The 19,125-nt window shown below is 42.4% G+C and overlaps 2 protein-coding genes across 3 annotated transcripts in view; one reads left to right on the forward strand and one right to left on the reverse strand.

Annotated features, from left to right (window-relative positions):
* Window positions 1–236: 236 nt before the first annotated feature.
* LOC143765174 (THAP domain-containing protein 2-like) lies at window positions 237–17,073 on the reverse strand. 2 transcript variants are annotated; one of them, XM_077251591.1, is made up of 4 exons: window positions 16,842–17,073; window positions 12,844–12,934; window positions 10,766–10,961; window positions 237–7,227 (listed from the first exon to the last, which is right to left on the reverse strand). In XM_077251591.1, the coding sequence occupies exons 2-4, from the start codon at window positions 12,909–12,911 to the stop codon at window positions 6,937–6,939; spliced, it is 555 nt and encodes a 184-aa protein (XP_077107706.1). In that variant the 5' UTR covers window positions 12,912–12,934; window positions 16,842–17,073; the 3' UTR covers window positions 237–6,936. The 2 variants fall into 2 exon arrangements, with proteins under 2 accessions (XP_077107706.1, XP_077107715.1); XM_077251600.1 differs by lacking the exon at window positions 16,842–17,073 and adding an exon at window positions 13,954–13,976.
* A 46-nt stretch (window positions 17,074–17,119) lies between these two features.
* LOC143765184 (uncharacterized) overlaps window positions 17,120–19,125 on the forward strand; it is an 84,555-nt gene continuing 82,549 nt past the window's right edge. The window contains exon 1 of the mRNA XM_077251609.1: window positions 17,120–17,190. The gene's annotated coding sequence lies outside the window, so the exon portion shown is untranslated. The remainder of the gene's footprint in view (window positions 17,191–19,125) is intronic.

The following is a 19,125-nucleotide window of genomic DNA, read 5'->3' on the forward strand; positions in this document are numbered from 1 at the left end:
CAATTTTTTCTGGCCCATTTTTGGGGTTGTGTTTGACATTTTCAAATTTTGCAATTTTTTCCTCTGTTATTTTTTCGTTGTTCCAATACACACAAAGGAAATAAACATGTGTATTAACAAAACGAGTAACTGCAATCATGTTTTTGGGAGAAACACTTTTTTGGAACAATTTGAAGGGTGGCAACACTTTTGGCCATGACTGTATAAGGGAATCCAGCACTCCTTGAGGCAGAGAAGATAAAATTTTATTGAATTTGCAATAAAAAAATTACGCTTTTATAAAACAACTAGAAATTATTCAGACAGATTACATGGAAGACACGTGGATAAATTACCAGAAAGGTGCTGTACAGAGAATGGGTTTCCATATGAGAAACTCACTGATGAAATACCGATGAGTAAAAACTGAAGCATCGACAAAATATTGATGAAAATGTGGAAAAAATAACAAAACATGTCTGAATGAAAACAGAAGGACAGCAGAGATGATGTGTTTAAAACTAGTTGCCTCCAGAGATATTCACATCTCTAATAGTTAAGTCAATGAGCTGGCACCGCTATGTTAAAACCATTTTTAAAAAGGGTCCTTTGCACTATAGAGTGCTTGGTTTCTTTTTCTCTTCTACAGAATTTGTTCAGCTTGATACTTACAAGTGCTTCTCACTAAATTAGAATATCATCAAAAAGTTTTCAATTCTTCAATACAAAAAGTGAATCTCATTATATAGAGTCATTACAGAGTGATTTATTTCAAGTGTTTATTTCTGTTAATGTTGACGATTATAGCTTATAGCCAATGAAAACACAAAAGTCATTATCTCAGTAAATTAGAATACTTTATAATACCAGCATGAAAATTATTTTAAAATCCGAAATGTTGGCCTACTGAAATGTATGTTCAGTAAATGCACTCAATACTTGGTCAGGGCTCCTTTTGCATCAATTACTGCATCAATGCGGCGTGGCATGGAGGCGATCAGCCTGTGGCACTGCTGAGGTGTTATGGAAGCCCAGGTTGCTTTGATAGCAGCCTTCAGCTCATCTGCATTGTTTGGTCTGGTGTCTCATCTTCCTCTTGACAATACCCCATAGATTCTATATGGGGTTAAAGTCAGGCGAGTTTCCTGGCCAATCAAGCACATTGAAACTGTTGTATATAAAATTTGAAATTGGTACTTTTGGCAGTGTGGACAGGTGCCAAGTCCTGCTGGAGAATGAAATTTTCATCTCCAAAAAGCTTGTCGGCAGAGGGAAGCATGAGGTGCTCTAAAATTTCCTGGTAGATTGCTGCGCTGACTTTGGTCTTGATAAAACACATTGCAACTATAGTAGCAGATGACATGGCTCCCCAAACCATTGCTGATTGTGGAAACTTCACACTAGACCTCATGCAGCTTGGATTGTGTGCCTATCCACTCTTCCTCCAGACTCTGGGACTGTGATTTCCAAATTAAATGCAAAATTAACTTTCATCTGAAAACACCTTGGACCACAGAGCAACAGTCCAGTTCTTTTTCTCCTTGGCCCAGGTAAGACACTTCTGGTGTTTATTGGTCATGAGTGGCTTGACACAAGGAATTGGACACTTGTAGCCCGTGTCCTGGATATGTCTATGTGGTGGTTCTTGAAGCAATGACTCCAGCAGCAGTCCACTCCTTGTGAATCTCCCCAAATTTTTGAATGGCCTTTTCTTAATCCTTTTAAGGCTGCGGTTTTCGTGGTTGCTTGTGCACCTTTTTCTACCACACTCTTTCCTTCCACACAACTGTCCATTAATATGCTTGGATACAGCACACTCTGAACAGCCAGCTTCTTTAGCAATGACCTTTTGTGGCTTACCCTCCTTGTGGAGTGTGTCAATGACTGCCTTCTGGACATCTGTCAAGTCAGCAGTCTTCCCCATGATTGTGGAGCCTACTGACACAGACTAAGGGACCCTTTTAAACACTTAGAAAGTCTTGGCAGGTGTTTTTTGTTAATTATTCTAATTTATTGAGATAATGACTTTAGAGTTTTCATTGGCTGTAAGCCATAATCATCAACAGTAACAGAAATAAACACGTGAAATAGATCACTCTGTTTGTAATGACTATATAATAGGAGTTTCACTTTTTGTATGGAAGAACTGAAATAAATTAACTTTTTGACGATATTCTAATTAGGTTCCCTTCAGGTTCTCCCCATCATTCAAAAGACATCCTGATAGGGAATATAGATTGTGAGCCCCAATGGGGACAGTGATGTTAATGTCTGTAAAGTGCTGCAGAAAATGATGGTGCAATATAAATAAGCCAAATAAATGTGATGCTTTACTGATACATGAAATTGATAGTAGAACATAAGGGGACAGAAAGCAGAGCAAGATTTCCAAAAAAAAAAAAAAATGTCATCCTATGGAACATGAGTTACTTTCTGCTCTCATGAGTGCTCGTAAAGCTGTCATCTATTTTGATTTATCTGGTTATTTAGAACACCAATCTAAGCTGACATTTTGATAGAAGGAAGGGTTGCAGATGGAGATTTTGCCTGATAGAGTTTACATAGAACAGGACTAAGCAGTCCCGGAGAAGCTAAAAACATATACTATATGTCTATTGAGTACACATGTATTAACATCAGAAAACAGGACATCAAGCATCATATTTTGGAGACCAAGCATCATATTTTGCATTTTTAATAAAATGAACTATGAGCATACAACCACTTGAATCGAAAATGACAGCTTCAGACATTAGGGATATCATAAAAATGTATACTTTTTTCTAAGCAAATACTGGTTTTCAATATTTGATATTTTAAAGGGAATATGTTACCAGGTTTTTGCCACCTAATCTGAGACCAGCATAATGTAGAGACAGAGACCCCCGAGTCCTAGGGTGTGTCACTTACTGGCCTGCTTGTTGTAGTTTTAATAATCTCCTGCTGATAAAATTACCGTTTATCACTACTGGAATAGTAAACCTACTGCCATGTTGTACTCCATATTCATGAACTCTGTATAATCCCACTGATTGAAAGTTTTCTGTATACACTGTGCATAGGCAGAAAGCTGCCAATCAATGGCACGAAAGAGTTAGGGTAAGTCTACACATTCAGTATTAGGCAGCGCTTTAGACGCAGCACATGTCCGCTCCGTTCAAATCACTGCCGACTATTGAACGCAGGCGATTCCGCATGTGTTCATTGAACCGTGCGGAATCACCACGCCCCAGTACATTGTATGGGTGATATTTATCTTGCGGAGATTCACGTCTCCGCAAGATAAATAGACATGCATGCTGAAAGATGCGCCACATGTGCGTCTCTGCGGGTGATCCGTGTGTGCCGATGCACGCATAGTGGAGATGGACTTTCTTGATATCCCATCCACTATGCTGTAACATCTGGCGGCTGCGGGTTGGATGCTGCAGATGTACGCAGCATCCAACCCTCAGCGTTTACTGACTGTGGGAACATACCTTATTCATTGCTCAGCATTCAAGGAACATGTAGATCTGCATCAGAACATAACTGATTTTTATCACAATCTATAGTAAGCAGCTCAGTAAAGCAAGTCATATTGCTGGAAACAGGGTCTCTGCTCCTATATTATGCTACCCTCAGTTGGAGTTGCTGACCCATTACCATTAAGCATTTAAAAGTTATAATCCATTACATATATTGCTTCCATTTTTATGCCACTGCTGTTTTTATTAGCCTAAAAATTAAGCTCATATAATTAATTTTAATAAGAGGCTAAAATGTATATTTTGCCTTTACTTACTTTCCATAAATAAATATAATTATGTGCTAAGCAATATCTACATGATCGGCAAAAAAAATCATATTATATTATGTATACACACACATTTACTGGGGATCTGATCACTGGGAGCCTTAGTCTACCAAGAAAGTGAAGAGCTTTCCCACAGTCCCCGATGTGAATGGAGTGGCGGTGCACATGTTGACCACCACTCTATTCGCTCTCTGTGAAAGCTACTACTTCTATAATCCAATAGAAGTCAACTGAACAGCGGTTAGGTCATACATGCGACACTCTGGCCGTGGGCCAAATCTGGCGCTCAGGGTGATTATATTTAGCCAGTGATGCTATATGGAGGACTATGTGGGTCCAGTATTCTGTATGGAGGACTATGTGGGGCCCATTATACTGTGTAAAGGGCTGCATGGGATCACAGTTAGGGCATCATACTGTGCATGGGTTTATTATCATTTCCCAGGGGATTTGAGGGTGTGGATTACAGTAGGGTCATTATATAATACGTGTGGAGGAATTCACTGTGGGGGTATCATACGGTGTTTGGGGGCACTTTTGTTGCCATCACACCTTATGGGTGCAATGAAAGGGCAATCTACGGGCTTCAATAGAAGGAAAATTACTGTGTAAAGTTTTGGGATATGCTCTTCTGTGACCCCACCGAATAGGAAGATTTTTTTTTTTTTAAATAAATCTCAAAAGTTGGCCTTAGACTTTGTCCAAGTTTTTAATTTTGGCTCTCTGTGTATTTGAGTTTGACATCCCTGGGTTAGCTGATAAATGTTGTTCATGGACGAACCCTTTTACATAGTAGACTTGTTGCACTTGAAAAACTGTAGTGATAATCCCCGTCCATAGAAGATCTAATAAGCATTTATAGTGAGAGAGAATGAGAGAAACTAAATAATGGATAAAGAGATTTTTTTTCTTTTCGTTAAAAACACCACAATTCACTGACCTGCATTTATTGGTAAACTGTTTGACATTTTACTAATAAAAAGAGAGATTTAAATCCATAGAAGTCAAAGATGGGAATAGTAATATCTTCTATATACACATTTATAGTACAAAGTGTACGGTACTGCAGTTCACGCCAATACAAGTGAACAGGGCTGAGAAGCAGTGCCTAACTCAAATCTACAGACAAATGTGTGAAGATGGTGAGCGGAGCTGGTCTTCTTGTATTTCCCCAGTCTCATAAAACAGTGTTAACCCCTGGTATTATGCAGTACATTATCATTGTGCCCTAAACTAAATCATATGGTTTAGCAAAAAAAAAAAAAAATGACAAAAAGCCCCCAATAGGGCATGACCCGGGCAATAAAAGTAGGCAGTATGGTATGGCTCACCTGGCATCACTCCTATGCAGATATTATGCATTATGAATATAGATTTATTTCAAACACTGGCGGTAAGCACATATAGATGTTATAAAAACACCGCAAACTATTCATACGCGTATGTAGCTTCTTTTTTTTTTTAAAGACAAGTCCAGCAATACCTTTACATGGCCAATGAGCTCCTCTGTCAGTGAAATAAGGGATTGAATTGATATCCAAATGAGGCTGAAGAGCTATTGTAGATCTGAAGGCTGTGTCACTCCAGCTCTATTCCTAGCCCAGCGTTGCCTCCTCCTTTTTTGTCTGATGGCTCCTTTGCCTGAAATCACATAGAATACAGGCTGTCAGTCAAGCAGAAGGAGGTGGCCGGCACTGGTGGGGAATAGAGCTGAAGTGACAGAGGCTTTAGATCTACAGCCTTTATTTGCAGATCAGTTCAAATGCTGAATTCTCAGTAATGGAGGAACGGACTGGTCATGTAAAAGATATTGCTGGATTTGTGATTGAAAGAGTTAAAACGTGCATATAAATGGTTGGAAGGGGGATTCCATTTAAAGGATAAGAAAAGATTAAAGCTGGTTTGCTATTAGTAATTTAAAGTCGATGTCCACCTTTGCAGTCAACCATTCTGTGAATTGCTCCACTGCAAGTAATATTACATTGTCACTACTGAAGCCGCAAGGAAGACAAACAATTAAAACCTAGCTATAAAATATATACAGTCCAGGAGGGTATCTTTTATAACTTAGCCTATGTACACCAACACAACAGATATGTAACAAAGCCATCGAGATGTGACTGAAATATACACTTTCTGCTTTAATTCAAGGGGTATTACAAAAATATTGCATTAACCGTTCAGGAATTACATTTTAATCCTTCTATAGTATCAGGCTGAAAAGTAATTGGGCAATTGACTGACGAGACGTTTTATGGTGTGATGTGGCATTTTATCTCCTTAATAATAGATAATGAGTCTGGAGTTGGCTCCAACTGATGAAATGGCATTGTAGCTTGTGGGAACTCTCAATATGCTATACAAAGAGGTTGTCAATGCAAACAATTCCTAAAAACAAGGAATACACTGGCAAAAAAAACCTGGAAGAATATTCAACTGAACTACAGGGAATGAGGCCCTTGGCTCGGAAAAATAACATCTAGTCAAGAACTCTCTAAAGTGGGGTAATAACCTTGCCCAGATCTAGAGACACCTTAACTAATGTACAGGTTTTCTCTCAAGATGTAAACCATGACTTTCAAGAACAAAAAAGTAAGATTAGACTTTGCTCGATGGCATATAAAAAAAGCCACCCGGTTCTGGAAAAAGGCTCCAAGGACAGATGAAACCAGGCTCACTACAGTTTGAAAAAAAAAAGCAAAGGAAGAGCTCCTTATCGAAACCATACCACAATTTGTCAAATGTGGTGGATGCAGTGTTAAGACACGGGCAAAATAAGTAGAAACGTTACCCAAAAATGGGGGTAAAAAGCCTTTCTTGGGAGATACATTTCGTCCAGTACTAACTGATGATGTGACAGCTTTCTTTATACAAAGACGCACATTGTGGTTGACATTTCCAACCTAACGGCAATGGCATCATCCTTAAGTAGGGGTCACAACACTAAAATTTATATTTTATATACCATTCTTCCCGATTTTCCAACAACTTTTCACAAACTGATTCTTAACACAAAAATTAAATGAATAAAAAGTATAAAACTCTGTATATACATAGCCTTAATGAGGAGCTCTTCAACAGGTGCATATAGATACGGTTGAAGCAGAGTATCGGAGCACTTGTACACTTTGGAAGGACACAGATAAGGGGATCGATTGTCTTTACACAGAATCTTCAGTTAAGTTAAGTGACTGAACCTTAAATTTTAGCCTCCTGAATTTCTGCTGGGTGATCTTCAGCCTCCTTTTCACATTGTGGAGGCTGCTTAAAGCTTCATCGAGCCGCTTTTTTAGAGCCTTTGGACTGTCTGTAATGCAATAGTCATGTTCCACTATAACACGTTTGTCCGCTGACTCTGGAGTCGGGGCCTTCTCTGGTAGTGAAGCAGGTGGAATGGAAAACTTTTCCTCAATTTCTTCAAACACTGGATAAGAAATTTGTGATTTTCGATCCTATAAAAGGCAGTAAACAAAAAAATCATTATCGGAGTACTGGAATTACAAAGTTGCAGATATGTAAGACAATAACTAGGCAGAATATGGGCATTTACAGCGTTATTACTATATTACTTTTTAAGGGTAGATGCACATATTGTCTTTAAGACACTGGCAGAACAGCCATATCTTCCAAAGTGAAAACGCTCCAGGAAAATGCCGGCGGTCCTTTTCTGCATGGTTCCCAAAATGAAGCTTATATATACACAGTGGCATACATACAGTTTGACACACTCCGTGCAGGAATTAATTTAGGTCTTTTTACAAATTAAGGAATTTGCTCCTCAGACCTTGTGGGGGCATCACATCACAGAACCAGACTCCAGTCAGAGGACAATAAAACTTTCACACTCCTTAACTGCTCCAATATTTATGGCCCTCTCCCATACTGATCGTTCTGCTTCTTGTTTTATCGATTCATTATCTCTCTGCTGTCTTGTGTATAAATATGTGATTCTTCAGAATTTGTATTAGTCTTTGCCTGATGAAGAGACCTGAGTAGTCCCGAAAGCTTGCAATTTGTTACCATCTTTTCAGTTAGCCATTAAAAGGTATCAACCACTGAGGACTCTCAATTATAAATATTTTATTATCTACTGGCTAACACGGTACCAAGATATATATCTTTCCTGACATACAAGAACCTCAAAATTAACCCCTTCACTACGAGGCCAATTTTCGTTTTAATTTTGTTTCCTCTCCTTCTTCCCCTTCTCATTTTCCTGTCCATATGGGCATATGAGGGCTTGTTTTTTGAAGGACGACTTGAACTTTTGAATGACACCATTCATTCTACCACACAGTGTACTGGAAAATGGGGAAAAAAAATCCAAGTGGAGAAAAATTGTGAAAAAAAAAAAAAATCAGCAATTCTGATATTGTTTTTCAGGACTTGTTTTCACAGTGTACATTTTATGGAAAAAAAAAAAATATGACCTCACAATATAATTCACCTCGTCATCAGTAAAATTACTGCAATGCCAAACATGTCTAGTTTTTGTTTGTGGTGAAAAAAAAAAGTCAGAAGTTTGAAAATAAAAAATTTTGGGTTGCGTTGCCATTTTCTGAGACCCTTAACGTTTTAATTTGTTGGTCTATGGAGCTGTATGACAGCTTAATTTTGGTAGTAGGAGACATTTTTATTGATACCATTTTGGGATAGACATTTTACACTGTTTATCAATCGGGTTAATTTTTATATTTTGATAGATCTGGCTTTACATGTGGTATCGCCACTTTCAGTAATTTGTTTTATCATCAACTTTAGTTTTAATGGAGGTGGTTTGAATTTTTTAAGTTTTCTTTTTTTTTTTTTTCCTTCACATTTTTCACTGATCGTCTTAGTTCCCTTAGGGAGGGGCTTGAAGCTACAATTGTCTGGGTGCTTGTGTGATACACAGTGATCCAACAGCATTGCTGCATTCAGCAAAAAAAAACAAACAAACATTTCCTTTAAAGCCCAGCCACAAGCAGGTTTTCAAGGGAGCTCCATAAGAACAGAGGATTTTTTAACAGGCCCCCTGCTGTCATAGTAACCCATCGGCGACCTACGATCAAGTCATGGGCATGCCGATGGGTATATGGAATGACGCGCCCCCATACTGGCATGTGTTAAATGCCGCTGTCAAGAGTTTGACAGGTTAACAATCACAGGTGACCATAGCAGCCATAACCTGACGAGTATGGGGCGAGCTCACCCCTTTTATCTCGCTCCTGACCTGCGCCTAACATGTATGGTGGATGTAGTGAAGGGGTTAAAGGTGAAGTAATCTTTAAAAGTATAAAAATATATATTTTTTGTTAAACAACCCTTTAAAGAAAAAGCAAAAATAAAAATGATGGGGATGTAAAGCAGACATGTGGTACATGTAAGTTATAACACATAACATAGTTAATACATATCTGTCTTAATGGCATAAAAACCCCAAGTTTGAAAATTGTCAAATTTTCTAAATTTGACAAATTTCAGAAATAAAACACAAAAGATAATGACGACCTAAATTTACCATCATCATAAAGTACAATTTGTCACAAACACTGCTAAACAAAAAAAACTCTCCTAAGCCATATGGGCATGCAGGTTAGAGAAAGCTGAAAAAATATACCTTGATATCTGCGATCGTATATCTTAATCCTGAGAAAATTTAATTTTCTTATATGTTAATAAGCTGCCAAGAACTATGGGTAGGACATAGATCTTCCTGGGAATCTGCCTCCTGAGCTTATCATAAATGAAAGGGAACATTATTGGTGCCTGAAAATAAATCAGTCTCTCTCGGAGCAGTCCGTGTTCAGCAAGGGACACTAGGTGTCCGGTACAAACTCCAAACTTTACAGTTTGGGTTCACTCATCTCTAGTAATGACTATTACTCTCATAATCACACGCAGCTCTGCAGTGAGGTCACAACTAACAGTATGCATAATGGAACTTTGCCTCATTACAAACACATTTGCAGCAGCACTTCCTCTCATAGTGCTGTCAGCTCTACTGCAAAGCTGTGCCTGATTATAACCAACAGTATAGCACAGTTGAGCTTTGTCTCAAAGAAAGTAAAAGGTTGTCCTCTCAGAATACTTCAGCTCCCATTTCACAGACTGGCTGTCTGTGAAATAGAAGCTGAAGTATTCTTGCTCATGAGGGAAAAGCAGTACATCAGAACTGACAGCACTGCGAAGACAACTGCAAATAAGTTTGTTGTGTTAGTAATGAGATAAGACTCAACTCTGCTGTGTTGTGTAAGTTATAATCAGACACAGATCTGCAGCAGAGGTGACAGCACTATGAGAGGACAAGTGCTGCTGCAATGAGACAAACTTAAATCCTGCTGTACCGTGCCAGCTCTGCTGTACCGTTTCAGCTCTGCTGCACTGTGTCAGCACTGCTGTACTGAGCTAGCACTGCTGTACTGAGCTAGTTATGATAAGGCACAGCTCTGCAGCAGGTCTGACAGCAGTATGAGAGGACAACTGCAAAGGAGTTTGTAATGAGACAGTTCACTTCGGTTGTACTGCATTAGTTATGATCTCACTCCGGTGTGTACTTATGTGATCAGACTATTCGTTTAAAATAAGTTCTGGAGGCAGATTCCCGGAGAGATCTATGTCCAACCAATAGATCTTACCAGCTCAATTACATATAAGGAAACCATGGATTTCTCTGGAATAAGGCATGGGACTGCAGCTACCAAGGTATCATTATATTCAGCTTCCTATGAGCTGCATGACCATGCAGGCAGCTTAGGAGGGTTGATCCCACTGACTGATTCCCTTTAGCAGACTGGCTACAGTGCAATGTCATACATCTCTTCGCTGCTCCCTCTTTTTTTCTGTTACTCCTTCCATTTTATTAGGATTGTATGCTCCTCACCAGAGACCGCTCTCCTTTTAATCTATTTGTTCCCCACCATCACCATTTTAAGACTCTTGGCTCTGCTGGATTAATATAGTTTGATGCGATGGTTTAAAGAAAAAAAAAATATATACACATTTACATACTTTTCTTGTTTTCCAAGGGAACGCAAACACTGTTGGCACAGCATCAACCCTCAGCCGAATGGTCTGACCAGTCCGGTCAAAGCAAAATTCCTCAAAATGGTCAGAGCACAGCACTGCTTTACAAGATGGCTTAAAGGTGTCCCGTCGCATGTTTGTTACCCACATTTTCAGAATTTCCGGTCGCCCATGTGGAAACCTAAAAAAAAAAAAAAAAAAAAAGTTTTATTATGGTTGTACTACACAGAAATCCTGCAGATTTAAGTGAAACAGGATTAAAGTGACGACTGATTTGAAATAAAACATTATTAGAAGCATACTACTGGGTCTGAAAAAATTGGTTTCTTTTTAATCCCGAAAACAGTGCAAGACCCGTGCGTGGGTTTCGTCTTATTGCAGCTCAGCTGAATGACTGGGGCTGAGCTACAATACCACATACAAAACGTAGACAAGTTTGACACTGTTATTCAGAGGAAAAGTGGCAATGTTTTCTTAATCCAATACTACTCCTTTAAAGGGGTAGTGCCCTTTCAGTTAACGTTTGTCCCCAAGTGTAGTCAATGCCAGACACCGGTAGCAGCGGCAGTAGCTCGCCAGGGGAATGTGAGTACATGAAAATAATCCCTGTGTCACCTTATTGAGTGACCAAGACACTAGGAATGACCTGACAGGATGCTGACATTTTACTCCAATCATTCCACCTTCTACGAAAAGGAGAAAAAAACAGCTGAAGGCCTGCAAACACATCAGATAAAAGTGAGCTAACCATGCAATGTGCATAGCTGTGAACATGAAACGCTTTAATGTCTTGGAAGAGTTTAAAGGGGTATTCCCATGTCCAAGATCATATCCCAATGTCTTGTAGTTGCAACCATGGATACCTACGGTCCTGCAATGCCGGCACATGAGGAAAGAGAAATTGTGAATCAGAAGAACTATACTACATTTCTAATTGAAGGCATTTGCTAATAATATTATTATTACACCTACTACATATTGGGATACGACCTTGGAGATGGGAATACCCCTTTAGGGCAGAATGACCTATGATAAAAGATCTGGGAGAGAACTGTGGGAGTCCGTTTTACGCAGTGTAAAGGCCACATTTTCAATAAAATCTAACAGCTAAATGTCTTTTTATCTTAGCCATGCAGACATCTCCAGAACTAAAATGATGGACAAAGAAATGCAAACTGGGGACAGCCTTAAAACAAAAAAGTACTGTCTGAGTTGAAGATAATGTTTTATTGTATATATTAAAATTCTACTATTGGATGAAGCCATGAAATTGCCGTAGGATAATTTTTAGGTAGAGGCAAATAAGAGCTCTGGGGGATCTCAGAGAAGGCTAGAAATCATTCAAGATGTGCTTTATTTTGATTCCTTCAGGCTAAAATCTGAATCCCAGAAAGTTTCAGCTAAAGGGAATCGTCACCAGGATTTTATTACATCATCGGAGAGCAGCATGATAAGGGTAGAGACCTTGATGCCGGCGATGTGTCACTTACTGAGCCGCTTGCTGCAGTTTTGATAAAATCTGTATTTTATTTGCAGCAGCTCTACCACTTCCCTGAATGTTGAGCTCTGTATACCCCTGCCCTCATCAATAAGGGACAGCTTTTTATGCTCACGGTGCATTGGCCGCTTTCAGTCCATCAGTGGTGGGGGTGGGGTTACTCATGAATATGGAGGACTACCTGGCAGCAGGTTTACTAGTCCTCTAATGACAATCCCGTTACTAAAACAGTAATTTTATCAAAATGACAGCAAGCAGACCAGTAAATGACACATCACTGGAATAAGGGTCTCTGTCCCTACGTTATGCTTCTTTCAGATCAGGTGGCAAAAACCTAGCAACAGATTCCCTTTAAAGTGATCTATACTGCAACAGATAGGAATTTAAAGGGAACCTGTCACCCTCCCCGGCGTTTGTAACTAAAAGAGCCACCTTGTCAGAATGCAGCATTAGTGCTGCACAAGGTGGCTCTTTTAGTTACAAACGCCTGGGGGGGGGGGGGGGGGGGTGACAGGTTCCCTTTAATATGAAATGGTTATACTCTTATATTTAACGTTGCACATACCGGTGAAATGACTTTCCACATCCACGAGTCTGTCGGCTTGTGCAATTGATGGCAGCACATGCGGGCATTGTTAGATGCCATATAAAGCGACCTGCAGTGCAAATGGAAAATGCAGTGAATATTTATTTTCTTACCATAACTGTAAAAGTTTATATGAAACATTTTGTATTAAAAAAAACACAATTCAATCAGTAGATGCACTTTGGAGCAGCAAAGAAAAAAATACTGAAGTCTGAGATCTTAAAGGAGTTTTCCGGCCTTTGACAACTGCTCATTGTGCGATTGCCTGGCATTTCTCTGACCGCTCGTTCTGCAATTATTCACTTACCTGTATAGACTCAGCTAGTGTGGGCTTATCTAACTACATGACCCTGACCGCAACTGTCAGCTGCTGTCTGTAGGCCGGCATACACATTAGATGGTCAGCTGATCCCACCAAAATGGGAAGACGGACAATTTGCAATTGCAGATATTTCTGTTACTGAAAACGCACTCCACAAATCTGATTTTACAGCACGTGTATTGGTTCTTATAAACCCCATTCATATAAATGAGAGTGTCACAGAAACGTTTCCATATCCGCCATGTATGAAGATATGTACGCTGTGTGAATGAAAGCAACTGGCCTTTCCCTTTTCACATTCCAAGCAGAAGTACAGATTTGCTCTTTGTCAGTTACAGCCCTAAAGCTGATAACTCACAGGGGCGCTATGATCAGCCAATGATCCAGAGAGGCTCTTAACTTGGTTCTCAGTCTCTCCTGTGGGACGGTAAATAGGCACAATGGATGGACTTGGGTTCATTCTGCAGGACTCCAAGTGGCAACCTATTTGCTTCCATTATCAACTACTAATAACTGTAGATTAGGCTTTCCCAACACTATCCGGCCACCCAGAGTGCAGAATACTATGGTGAACCTGACAGCTAATTATTGCTGCTGAAACAACAGGCAGCACGAATCACACACATCACTGAGGCCAGGTATGCTCCACTCCGAATTGCAGAGGGGGTTCAATAGAAATATACTTTAAAGACATGCTACAACACGATTTTATTGTGTAAAATGCAGATCTAGCTGAAATGGCGCTGTTACACTGATTACATAGATACCTTTGGTGGTGAAATCAGCTTTGTGGTTCTTCTGTAATCACCACTTGAAGTTTTCTGCTAATTAGATTTCAGTGCACAGGGGCCGGACTGTACATGGGGTCTTCTCCTCCTGTCTGTGATGCCCCGGACCCCCTGCAGCATCCAATCTATGAGTGCTTGATCTCTGCTGAGATATCAAACAAAGGAAGCAGCAGGGGGTCCAGGAATCACAGACAGGAGAAGACCCCAAGTACAGTCCAGCCCCTACTCCTGCCTCTGGTCTATGAGTGACTGATCTCTGCTGAAATGTCAGAGGAGGCAGGAGAGAGTCCGGGGAATCACAGACAGGAGCAGAAGACCCCGTGTACAGTCCAGCCTCTCCGCCTGCCTCTCCTCTATGAGTGATTGATCTCTGCTGAAATGTCAGAGGAGGCAGGAGAGGGTCCGGGGAATCACAGGCAGGAGAAGACCCCGAGTACAGTCCAGCCCCTCCACCTGCCTCTGGTCTATGAGTGACTGATCTCTGCTGAGATGTCAGAGTAGGCAGCAGGGGGTCCGGGGAATCACAGACAGGAGCAGAAGACCCCGTGTACAGTCCAGCCCCTCCTCCTGCCTCTGGTCTATGAGTGACTGATCTCTGCTGAGATGTCAGAGTAGGCAGCAGGGGGTCCGGGGAATCACAGACAGGAGCAGAAGACCCCGTGTACAGTCCAGCCCCTCGTCCTGCCTCTGGTCTATGAGTGACTGATCTCTGCTAAAATGTCAGAGGAGGCAGGAGAGGGTCCGGGGAATCACAGACAGGAGCAGAAGACCCCGTGTACAGTCCGGCCCCTCCTCCTGCCTCTGGTCTATGAGTGACTGATCTCTGCTGAGATGTCAGAGGAGGCAGGAGAGGGTCCGGGAATCACAGACAGGAGGAGGAGACCCCGTGTACAGTCCGGCCCCTCCTCCTGCCTCTGGTCTATGAGTGACTGATCTCTGCTGAAATGTCAGAGGAGGCAGGAGAGAGTCCGGGGAATCACACACAGGAGCAGAAGACCCCGTGTACAGTCCAGCCTCTCCGCCTGCCTCTCCTCTATGAGTGATTGATCTCTGCTGAAATGTCAGAGGAGGCAGGAGAGGGTCCGGGGAATCACAGGCAGGAGAAGACGACCCCGAGTACAGTCCAGCCTCTCCTCTCTGAGTGATTGATCTCTGCTGAGATGTCAGAGGAGGCAGCAGGGGTCCGGGAATCACAGACAGGAGAAGACCCCGTGTACAGTCCAGCCCCTCCACCTGCCTCTGGTCTATGAGTGATTGATCTCTGCTGAGATGTCAGAGTAGGCAGCAGGGGGTCCGGGGAATCACAGACAGGAGCAGAAGACCCCGTGTACAGTCCGGCCCCTCCTCCTGCCTCTGGTCTATGAGTGACTGATCTCTGCTGAGATGTCAGAGGAGGCAGGAGAGGGTCCGGGAATCACAGACAGGAGGAGGAGACCCCGTGTACAGTCCGGCCCCTCCTCCTGCCTCTGGTCTATGAGTGACTGATCTCTGCTGAAATGTCAGAGGAGGCAGGAGAGGGTCCGGGGAATCACAGACAGGAGCAGAAGACCCCGTGTACAGTCCGGCCCCTCCTCCTGCCTCTGGTCTATGAGTGACTGATCTCTGCTGAGATGTCAGAGGAGGCAGCAGAGGGTCCGGGAATCACAGACAGGAGGAGGAGACCCCGTGTACAGTCTGACCCCTCTGCCTGCCTCTGGTCTATGAGTGATTGATCTCTGCTGAGATGTCAGAGGAGGCAACAGAGGGTCCAGGAATCACAGACAGGAGAAGACCCCGTGTACAGTCTGACCCCTCTGCCTGCCTCTGGTCTATGAGTGATTGATCTCTGCTGAGATGACAGAGGATGATATAGAAAATGTTCAGCACAGCCTAAAAGAGGAAGTGCATAGATATAGGTTCCCAAGCCTTAATACGTGGAATAGTTACAACTAACACACTCCAATGTGATGCAAAAAGGGGGGTGTTTAATATACATACAGTAGTCACAAACGTTTCGGTCTGCAATGGACCAGTGTGCTAAATATAGCGTGAATGGTATATACAGTAGAACCCCGGTAGGAATTAATTGATTTGCATCAAAATGTAAGTTTAACTGGAAAAATTGCACTGAAAACAGTTTTGAATGGTAGGTCAGTCCGGCTAGCGGGAGAGGAAGAGACACGAGAGCCCTGCGGGATCCGCGGTGGATACCGCAGGGCTCTCGTGCCTCTTCCTCTCCCTCAGGTGTATAAGAGGACTAAGCCAAGAGGCTGGTTTCTGGGGGCTTCTCCCTGCTCCGTTCCCCTTGACTGACAGGTTTCTAAAAGACCTATTAGTCTAAGGCAGTGGTCCCCAACCTTTATCACCTTGTGAGCCACATTCAGCTCTCAGAGATGGTCCTCTGCCTCCCCCACACACACTGTAGTGACACCCACAGCTTCCCCACAGAAAGCACGGCGGCTTGGCGGTTAGCACTAGCCTTGCGGTGCTAGGGAAGCTTGACTATGAGCCCCAATGGGGACAGCGATGCCAGGGAATTAATGGCGCTATAGAAGGACAATAATAAATAGGGAATGCTGGATGAATAGCCCACATTGGGATCAGAGGTCACCTGCAGCCCCCCGCACTCCGGCTGGCAGTACCCCTGTAATGATGACGACCCCTGGCCTGCACTGGGGGCACAGTCACTTAATATGACAATGATTGCATATTACTAGAACTACAGGGGTCTGGATCTGCGGGGGCAGACCCCCTGATGGATGCACCGCTCACTGTCCCCTGCCACCTGCAGCCCCTCGCACACACGGCCGCTCCATAAGCTGCGAACATGCCCATGTATCCTGGCACACACCCCCCGTGCTGTGGCGTCCGCCCCCGGGCCACCTCACCTGCTCCACGGTGGCCTCTCGCACCCTGACTTTCGCACTCGCTTTCCTCCTGGAGTATCACAAGGGGTTACATTTTGGGGAGCCTCGGAGCAGGGTCAGGGTGTACCAAAATGGCGCCCGAGATCAACTAAAAAAAAAAGATGCAATGGAGACGTCACTGGCGTCATCACGTCACCTGCGCAGGACAGCTAATCAGCTTTGGGCAAGCGACGTGTGACGTCACTAAGCAAAACACTTTTTTTTCCTCCCTTAACAAACTTTATTAACAAACTTGCACTGAAGAAACTCCCACCTGGTTGCGTCAGTACGTCTGGGGTAAGAGCGAGGCTGCAATGGGCAGAGAACAGAGGTGAGTGTGCAACATGTCATACGTGTGCTGCTCGTCGGTTCTGTGGGCACGGGCACACATTGTACACCTGAATAAATGGCTGCATGTCACTGTGCACGGTCTGAATCCACACATGCTTTATTATGCTGCATAGTCCCAGGATAACCATTGCAACCAATCAGGTTACAACTTTCATTTTTGGCAGGCAGTTTTGAAAGTGATAGCATCAACCTGATTGGTTGTCCAATGCATCTCCTCTCCTGTCATTTATTTTTTTTAAGTAATTTTATAAAAATGCCAATTATTTCACTTTTTATTTATGGTATTGACCCTTACAAATGGTGTACCAAAGCATGCCACGTCCATGATGCTAAAGGGGTTTTCCCACTTAGGCTGGTTTCACACTTGCGTTTTGATCTGCAGCGTTTTAGCGCTAAAAACCGCATGCGTTTTTTAGCGTGCGTTTTGACATGTTTTCGGCAACGCATGCGTTTTTTGACGCGTGCGTTCATTTGCAGAAATGCAACATGTAATTTCTAGTGGCGTTTTTTTGCCCCAATAAAAGCATGCATTTATTCGCGGCAAAAAAATGCATTGCTGTCTATGTAAACGCATGCGTTTTTAAGCACATGCGTTTGCTTGCGTTAAAAACGCATGCGTTTTTATAGAAAAACACAAGAAAAAACAAGAAAACCCTAACCCTAAACACAAGAAAAAACAAGAAAACCCTAACCCTAAACACAAGAAAAAACAAGAAAACCCTAACCCTAGGGTTACTAGGGATCCGAACCCTAACCCGTTAGGATCCCTAGTAACCCTAGGGATCCTAACTGTAACCCTAACCCTAGGGATCCTAACCCTTAGGCTTAGGGTTACGATCCTAACCCTTAGGGTTAGGGTTAGGGTTAGGATCCCTAGGGTTAGGGTTAGGATTCCTAGGGTTAGGATCCCTAGGGTTAGGGTTAGGATCCCTAGGGTTACAAGGGATCCTAACCCTAACCCTAGCTATTTCTGTTTTTAGTGGGTTTTCTAGTTGATTTTGATGATTGGCAGCTGTCACACACTTCTCAGCATGCATTTAAAAAACGCAAACGCAGGAAAAAACGCATGTAAACGCCGCAAAACGCCGCGTTTTTTTTTCTGCATGCAAAAACGCATGCGTCTAAAAAAAAGCAGCGTTTTGCCGCGTTTACATGCGTTTTTTCACCACATGCGTTTTTTTTAAAAACGCTGCAGATCAAAACGCAAGTGTGAAACCAGCCTAAGTGCATTATCACTATTGATGAGCAAACGTTCTGGGATAAGGTGTTATCTGAGAATGCTCGTGTGCTAACCGAGTGTCTTCGGTGTGCTCGAGTTATATGTTCGAGTCCCCGCAGCTGCATGTCTCTGGGCTGTTCGAGAGCGCAACATATGTATGGATTTCCTGTTTGTTAGGCAATCTCTGTATGTGTTGTGTCTAACAGCCCCGAGACATACAGCCTCAGGGACTCGAATATACACTGCTCAAAAAAATAAAGGGAACACTAAAATCCCACATCCTAGATATCACTGAATGAAATATTCCAGTTGTAAATCTTTATTCATTACATAGTGGAATGTGTTGAGAACAATAAAACCTAAAAATTATCAACGTAAATCACAACTAATATCCCACGGAGGTCTGGAGTTGAAATGATGCTCAAAATCAAAGTGGAAAATGAAGTTACAGGCTGATCCAACTTCAGTGGTAGTGCCTCAAGAAAAGGAAATGATGCTCAGTAGTGTGTGTGGCCTCCACATGCTTGTATGACCTCCCTACAACGCCTGGACATGCTCCTGATGATCTACTCCCAGACCTGGACTAAAGCATCCGCCAACTCCTGGACAGTCTATGGTGCAACGTGACGTTGGTGGATGGAGCGAGACATGATGTCCCAGATGTGTTCAATCGGATTCAGGTCTGGGGAACAGGCG

The sequence above is a fragment of the Ranitomeya variabilis genome, chromosome 1 (genome assembly GCF_051348905.1).
Source record: "Ranitomeya variabilis isolate aRanVar5 chromosome 1, aRanVar5.hap1, whole genome shotgun sequence".
Lineage (NCBI taxonomy): Eukaryota > Metazoa > Chordata > Amphibia > Anura > Dendrobatidae > Ranitomeya > Ranitomeya variabilis.

Bases quoted from the DNA above. Each gene is read 5' to 3' on its own strand.
- LOC143765174 (XM_077251591.1), bottom strand. From the start codon at position 12,911: ATGCCCGCATGTGCTGCCATCAATTGCACAAGCCGACAGACTCGTGGA. The intron at 10,962-12,843 runs GTATGTGCAACG...TTTTTTTTTTAG, and splicing joins TGTGGAAAGTCATTTCACCG to GTTTCCACATGGGCGACCGG. The intron at 7,228-10,765 runs GTATGTAAATGT...TGCCTTTTATAG, and splicing joins TCCCTTGGAAAACAAGAAAA to GATCGAAAATCACAAATTTC.